Genomic DNA, 7,737 nt, shown 5'->3' with positions numbered 1-7,737 from the left:
AGCAGCAGCAGCAGCTGCTGCAGCAGCAAGTTGCTCGAGCCCTAAAGAAGGCCCTCAAGGCTGAAAGAATACTAACAGAACACCAGCACAATCACTTAGAGGTAATCCTCATAAGCCTACAGGAGCCCCCTTGGGGGCCCCTCTAATAAACCTACAGGGGCCCCCATGGGGGCCCCTGTAATAGGCCTACAGGGGGCCCCCTGGGGTCCCCTGCAATAAGCCTACAGGGCCCCGCCCGGGGGCCCCTGCAATGAGCCTGCAGGGGCCCCCTGGGGGCCCCTGTAATTGAACTCCAGGGGCCCCCCTGGGGGCCCCCGTAATAAACCTACAGAGGCCCCCTGTAGGTCTATTAAAGGGGGCCCCCAGGGGGGCCCCTGTAATAAACCTGCAGGGGCCCCCCTGGGTGCCCCTTCAATAGACCTACAGGGGCCCCCCTGGGGGCCCCTGTAATGGGCCTACAGGGGACCCCCTGGTAACCCCCGGGTGGGCCCTACGGGGCCCCATGGGGCCCCAGGGGGGAAGCTTATTCCCTAGGGTTTGGGGTTTAGGGTTTAGGGTTTAGAATTTCTTGTTGGTGTGTTGTTTGTCAGCCATGTGTGGCGGCAAGGCAAGATTTGCGCGCTTGCGAAAAGACGCAGAAAGAGCTGCAGCAGCGGCGGCAGCAGCTGCAGCAGCAGCAGCAGCTGCTGCAGCAGGAGTATCAGCAGCAGCAGCAGCTGCTGCTGCGGGAAGAGGAGCAGTGCAGCATCTTATCAAGGGAACTCAGGGAGAGGGTGCAGCAAGCCAAAGAGGAGGCCGAATCATTCTGGAGCTCGCTGCCGGCGCAGCAGGTGCTGCTGCTGCTGCAGTCGCTGCTGCTGCTGCTGCTGAAGCTGCTGCTGCCGCTGCAGCTGCTATTCGTGTTGATGTTTCTGCAGTGGCTGCTGCTGGTGCTCATGTTTCTGCAGCTGTTGCTACTACTTCAGTTGCTGCTATCTTAGTTGCTGCTGTTGCGTTTGCTCCTGCTACTGCAGTTGCTACTGGCGCCTTTGCTGCTGCACCTGCAGGTGCTGCTGCTGCTGCTGTTGCTGCTGCTGCTCTATCAGCTGGTTTGGCTGCCATTTTTGTCTGTTTTTTGCTTTCAGGAGTTCATTCGGCTGCTGCAGCAGCAGCAGCAGCAGCTGCAGCTGTCCATACACCGGAAGCGCGAGCGCCACGCTGCGCTGCTGCTGGCAGTCGAAGAAGCGCAGCAGCAAATTGAAGCTTCTTTTTGTTCTTATCTTTCTCAAATGGAGAAGTGCAGGTATTGCATAAAAGTTTGGGTTGAGGCCTGAGGGTTTAGGGTTTAGGGTTTGGGGTTTAGGGTTTAGGGTTTAGGGTTTGCCTGCTGCGGGCCTGCAGGCGCGCCCTGCCACCCCCTGCCACCTTGAGCGAAAGCCTCGCAAACATCGAGAACGAGCCCCCAACTTTGCTGCTGCAGCTGCAGCAGCAGCAGCAGCAGGAGCAGCAGAAGCAGCAGCAGGAGGAGGCTGAGGAAGAGTTCCTCTCTGCGCATGAAACAGAGTCCAACTTCCCACCCCACAAACCCTGGCTCGTGGGGGCCCCCAATTAGGGTTTAGGGTTTGAGACTTCTCAAGCTTAGCTCCGGGGGGCCCCCAATTAGGGTTTAGGGTTTGGAGCTTCTCAGCGACGCCTGCAAACCTCCAAAGGGCCCTCAGCGCTCCTTTTAACTTAACTTTTTGTCTTTTTATTTGCCTTTCCATTTACTCATCAGCTCAAACCCTAAACCCTTTGTTTATTTAGACCACAATACGGGGTTTAGGGGCCCCAGGGGCCCCCTGGGGGCCCCCTTGTGCACCCTTTGGCCCTCCTTGGGGGACCCTGTGGGCCCCAAATTCTGCTAAGACGCCCATGAGGGGAAAAGCCCACTTAGTCTGTACCCTACACAGGTGTGGGGCCCCCTAGGGGCCCAGGATAGAGGCCTGTGGGGGGCCCCATGGGGGCCCCTGGGGGCCCCCGGGGGCCCCGTGGGGGTCCCCATGGGGGCCTCTGGGGGCCTCTGGGGGCCCCTGGGGGCCCCGTGGGGGCCCCTGGGGGCCCCGTGGGGGCCCCTTTGGGTACTGGAACCGCAGGCTGAAGGCCCTTTGCTAGGCGTCGCTATAGGGTATGGGGTTTAGGGTTTAGGGTTTAGCGTTACGTCCCACAGGAGCCTTCTGGCTCAGTCGTTACTTCTTTGGGGGCCAATTGTGTCCCCTAATCTCATTATCTTCTCATCTTTTCATTTTTTATTTATTCCCTTTCTATTCTCCTTTATCTTTTCGTCTTCTTATTTTTGGTTTATTCTCTTTTTTTAATTTTTCCTTTTATCTCTTCATTTGTTTGTCTCTGTCTGCTATTATCTGCTCTTTCTATCATTTTTATACTTGCTAGGGTTTAGGGTTTAGGGTTTGGGGTTAGTGCAGGCGCCCCTCCACCTCTACATTTGTTTGCCCTTTCGCCCCCTTTGCATTTAATTGTTTCTTTTCTTTTAAATTGGTTTCTGATTTAAACTGAATTCTCTTTCCCCCTATTTGCATTTTCAATTTTATCTCTTTTGCACTTCTATTTATTTTATTTCCACTTCTTCTGCAACTCTCTTCTCCAGTAAATAAATTCGTTTCGGCAAATCCGCCCTCCAAAGCCTGGATAGCTAACCAGCTAGCTAGCCAACTGGCTAGCTAGCTACCTAGCCAGCTAGTTAACCAGCTACTTCGCTAGCCAGCTAGCCAGTCACGTAGCCAGACAGTTTGCTAGCTAGCTAGCCAGCCAGCCAGCCAGCTAGCAAACAAGCAAGCTATCCAGCTAGCTAGCTAGCTACCTAGTTAGCTAGCTAGCTAGCTCTTCTCAGGCCCGAGTTAGCCACAGCTCCTGGGCGGCTGGTGAGCTGCGGGCGGCGCATCTTCAGGTGGTCGCCTGCCACGGCATAAATCCTAAACCTCTGCAGCTAGCTAGCTGGCTAGCTAGCTAGCTAGCCAGCTAGCCAGCTAGCTGCTGGGCTATAAATGAACTACAGGGCCCCTGCTGCAGCAGGTGGCCGCCCTCTTGTCCGCTCCTGTTGGGTTTTGCGGAATAATTAATTAATTGTTGCATTAATTAATTGGAATGAATGAATTAATTAATTAATTGTTTTTAAATTTGCTTATTTCTTTCATTGTTTGGCCAGCAGCTCATCGCAGCCGCCGACTTATCCGCACAACTCCTCTTTTCGGAATGAGGGCTTCGATGTCTTCGTCATCTTTGTCTTCCTGTTCAAAGAAATAAAACAAAACAAATAAAAAGTAAATTAAATAATTAAAATAAATTAATAATTAAATATAAGCTAAAAATAAATAATTCACGAGGTTGCAAGCAACGTCAGTTGTTGCAGCCCAGTGCAACTGCAGCAGCAGCACCAGCAGAAGCAGCAGCTGCGCCGCCAACAGCAGCAACACTCGCAGCAGCAGCGGCGCCAACAGCAACAGCAACTGCAGCACTAACACCATCAGCAACAGCAGCAGCATTAAGAGCAAACAAAGCAGCATTTAGAGCAATATTAACACCAGCAGCAGCATGAGCATTAACAGCAGCGGCAGCACTAACAGCAGCGTCAACAGCAGCAGCAGCAACAACAGCAGCAACAGCAACAGCAGCAGCAGCAGCAGCAGCGTACCTCGGACTCGCTGCTTTCCTCTTTGGCTCCCAACTCTCCCCTCACCCAGAGGCCCCACGAGGCGAGCTGTACGTACAGCCCAGGAACAAATAAACAAACCCTTAAGCGCATGCAACTAAGAAACAAAACAAAATAAGACGAATATAAATAAATTAAAATTATTAAAAACAAATGACAAAAAAATAAAAGTGCAACAGGCCAGCTGCTGCAGCAAACAGCCCTTTGTCTCGCGAGCCTTTAGGCCCCCTCTAGCAGCAAAGGGGGCCCCTAAACATCGCGACAGCAGCAGCAGCAGCAGCAGCTGCTGCTGCTGCTGGAGGCTTATTTTCTGCGAGCTGTACGTACACCACGGCCACAAGCAGGCCTTGTGCAAAAAAGCCCGCAAAAACCCAAAACCCTAAACCCTAAACCCTAAACCCTAATCCGTACCTGGAACATCACCGCAGTGCGGCCAGGTGTATCGTCCTCCACATCCTCCAGCCACTGTAGACACAAACCCCAAACCTTAAACCCTAAACCCTAACCCTCTCGTCACCCAAACTCCTCAGCTGCATGGCCAAACACCTCGAAGCCCAAACCCTAAACCCTAAACCCTAAACCCTCGCTGGCGGCTAGCTGTCGGCTCGCTGCACGCCCAACCCACCCCCTAAACCCTAAACCCTAAACCCTAAACCCTCGCTCACCGCCACGAAGTCGCTCTGGGGAACAACCTTCTCCAGCAGCAGCCAGTCGAAAACCGCCTCTACCAATGAGCAGTCCTCTGCCAGTCGGGGGCAGCCTATGGCTGCAGCAGCAGCAGCAGCAGCAGCAGAAGCAGCGTGTAATCAAATCCCACCAAAACAAGACTTCTTTGAATTGATTAGGCAAGAGTCAAACGTGGCGCAAACCCTAAACCCTAAACCCTAAACCCTAAGCTAGACGTCAGGAGAGAAAGCCCGGGGCAATTCTCTTCGGCTTCTAGGCACCCTTTTAGGGTTTAGGGTTTAGGGTTTGAGACGGCTAAAGAACTAAAATAAATGAAATTAACACTCCCTCATCTTATTTGCATTAGTTAAATTAATGCAAATAAAAATGCAAATATAAATAGTATTGAAGAACAAATGAAAGAAAATAAATATTCACAAACAAAATAAATAAATGCAAAGAAATAAGAGTGATAATAAATCCAACAAAATAGATTTGATTTGAAGACACACAAAGGGAACTTGCGCTGTACGTAGACCCCAACAGCTAAGAACAAAGAGCCACTAGGGTTTAGGGTTCAGGGTTTAGGGTTTGGGCTGCTCACCGTTGATGAGTCTGGCTAGCTGCCGCAGCAGAAGCACAGAGGGGCCCGGAGTCCCCTGGATTGCTGCTCTTGCCTGCTGCAGCAGCTGCTGCAGCACGGGGACAAGAGGCTTCGCGCTGCAGCAGAAGCTGCTGCTGCTGCTGTCTGCTGCTGCCAGCCCAGCCTTAGCAGCAGCAGCAACGCAGCAAATAGCAGCAGCAAGCGAGCCCTTGTCTGCTTCTGGCAACACTGACAGCACTTCTTCCGGCTGCAGCTGCTGCTGCAGCAGCTGCTGCAGCTTGGCCACAAACGCATGCAAAGCCTCGGGGCTGCTGCAGCGGAAGGCCTGCTGCACTCTGGCCAGTTCGGCTTCTTGCTGCTGCCGTTTCAGCTCCAGCTGCTGCTTCCTTGCTGCTGCTAAATCCTCCTGCTTCTTCTGTGCTGCTGCTGCTGCTGCTGCTGCTGCTTCCGCCTCCCGCGCAGCTGCAGCAGAGCTCAGCAAACGGCTCACCACTGTGCCGCTGCTGCCTTGCTGCTGCTCCTTGGCGCCCGCGCCATCTCCGCGGCGGCAGGGGGGGACGTACCTGCTGCTGCTGCTGCTGCTGCTGCTGCCCGTAGCAGCAGCAGCAGATGCTGCTCCCCCACCTCTTAAGGAAGCAAGCCGAATTGGCTGCAGCACAACTGGCTCTTCCTTTGCTGCTGCTGGCTTCGGGGCTTCTGTTGCTTCTGCTGCTGCTTGCCGCTTCCACCGCGGCACGAACTTCTCAGCAGAAGGCTCTGCTGCTGCTGCTGCTGTTGCTGCTGCTGCTGCTGGCTGCCGGGCAGCCACAGGCCCTTCTACTGAAGAGCCGTCGCTGCTGGGAGAGGCCGTTGAAGCAGCAGATTGCTGCTTGTCTGCTGCTGCGGGCTTAGCGGCTTCTTGCTGCTGCTGCTCTTGCTGCTGCTGCTCTTGCTGCTGCTGCTCTTGCTGCTGCTGCTGTTCTTGCTGCTGCTGCTGCGCCGCGTCAGCAGCAGGTGCTGCTGTGCTGTTCTGGCTCTGCGGCGCAGAGGTGCTGCTGCTGCTAAGGCGCGGGGCTCCTTCTGCTGCTGGGGCTGGCGCGGGAGGAGCTGCTGCTGCTGCTGCTGTTGTTGCTGCTGCTGCTGCTGGCTCTGCTGTCGGGCTCTCGCGGCGAGCCTGGGGCTGCAGTTCCCCAGAAACAACAGCAGCAAACACCTCCTTGAAGCCTCGGGACCTTTCCTTGTCTGCAAAAATTCGCGCAAACCCTAAACCCTAAACCCTAAATCCTAGGATACAGCGCCTTCCCCTGCTCCACACCCCAAACCCTAAACCCTAGCTAAACCCTAGCAGTGACTTCACTTCCTTCATCCCCTAAACCCAACAGCCCCTTGGCTTGCCCCGCCCTAAACCCTAAACCCTAAACCCTAAACCCTTGCCTGGCTCCGTCTTGGGTCCTGGCTTTTCTCTGCTGCGGAGCCCGCTGAAGGAAACCTCGGGGGAATCTTTGGGCCTCCTCAAAGGGCCATTTCTTGCTGCTGAGAAGTCCACTGGTTCGTTGGGGTTTCTTTTGCTGCGGTCGCGCGCGAAGCTGCTGCTGCTGCTGCTGCTGCTGCTGCTGCTCAGGCCCTCCCGTGGCCCGCTGCGCGCCAGGCTGAAGTCCACATCCTCCTCAACCTGCGGGCTCCGTACCCTCCCCAGGGGGCCCCCCTGGGGGCCCCCCTGGGGGGCCCCCCGGCGGGGCTGGCTCCTCACTGTGGAGAAGTCAACCTCCTCTTCTTCCCTCCGGGGGCCCCCGGGGGCCCCCCCGGGGGCCCCTCCGGGGGCCCCCTGGGGGGGCCCCCTGCGGATGTTGGCGAAAGAGATCTCTTCTTCTGGGGGCCCCGCCTGGAACTTGGCGCCTCGGGCCCCTCTGAAGTCAACTTCTACTTCTTCTTTCTGGAAAAAAAGAAAAAAGAGGAAGAGAAAAGGAATGGCCAGCCCCCCAGGTGTACAGACACCCCGTGGAACAAGAGGGCGAAGACAATCTCGAAAATGCGCTTATTTTTATTTTAAAATATCTTTTTTGTGAATTATATTTGGAGGTTTCTGTTCGTGCAGGCGCGGCGCTTTCAGGTGTACATACACCTGGAGCCCGGCAGTGGGCGCTGGCTAGCCAGTGTAGCTCCGCCGAAACAACGAAATAAGAACATAATTAAATAAAAACAATTAAATAAATTAAAATAAATAAAGTTAATTCCATAAAATACCTTTGGAGGCCTCGCATCTCTCCGCCAGTCGCCGTCGCTGTCTGCATCTTCTCTATCCGCCCAGCGCCCGGAGCCGCCTGAGGTGTACGTACACCGCAGAAGGCGCACAAAAGTGCCAATTACAATTTGCAAATATTTCATTATTTAACTCCCAATTAGTTGTAAACAAACTGGAGAACAGCTCCACACGCAGCTAGTCATGAGGCTTGGCAAAACGGGAAATAAATCAAAAGCGGCTCACGCCCAACACCCAAACCCTAAACCCTAAAGCCTAAAGCCTAAACACTAAACCCTAGGTACCTTCTCTGTCGAAGCGGCTCCATTTCTTCTCCTTCTCCTCCTCTCTCTCCTCTGCCGGTCTGCAACAGCAAAGAGAAACACCGCAGCCCTGAATAAACCCTACAGCCTCCCAAACCCTAAACCCTCGGAAATCCTAAACCCTAAACCCTCGCGCTCGGCCACCCCCTCTGCCACGCTTTCCAGTGTACAGACAGCCCAGCAAATCCCACTGCAGCAGCAGCAGCCAAGGGCCTCTTCTCAGCAGCACTTTTGAGTCCTC

At 54.5% G+C, this 7,737-nt stretch overlaps 2 protein-coding genes across 2 annotated transcripts; one reads left to right on the top strand and one right to left on the bottom strand.

Annotated features, from left to right (window-relative positions):
* Positions 1 to 39: 39 nt before the first annotated feature.
* ETH_00032515 (uncharacterized protein) lies at positions 40 to 1,591 on the top strand (the record flags this gene model as incomplete). Its single annotated transcript, XM_013380282.1, has 4 exons — positions 40 to 101; positions 591 to 830; positions 1,125 to 1,282; positions 1,381 to 1,591. Coding segments are annotated over 4 exons (671 nt in total), but the record flags the coding sequence as incomplete, so codon positions are not given.
* Positions 1,592 to 3,185: 1,594 nt separating this feature from the next.
* ETH_00032510 (uncharacterized protein) lies at positions 3,186 to 7,537 on the bottom strand (the record flags this gene model as incomplete). Its single annotated transcript, XM_013380281.1, has 8 exons — positions 3,186 to 3,263; positions 3,668 to 3,733; positions 4,097 to 4,150; positions 4,351 to 4,451; positions 4,956 to 6,176; positions 6,369 to 6,867; positions 7,179 to 7,255; positions 7,479 to 7,537. Coding segments are annotated over 8 exons (2,155 nt in total), but the record flags the coding sequence as incomplete, so codon positions are not given.
* Positions 7,538 to 7,737: the final 200 nt, after the last annotated feature.

This window comes from Eimeria tenella, genomic scaffold, assembly GCF_000499545.2.
Source record: "Eimeria tenella Houghton genomic scaffold, Eth_scaff489, whole genome shotgun sequence".
Lineage (NCBI taxonomy): Eukaryota > Apicomplexa > Conoidasida > Eucoccidiorida > Eimeriidae > Eimeria > Eimeria tenella.
This window is presented reverse-complemented; position numbering and strand designations above follow the sequence as displayed.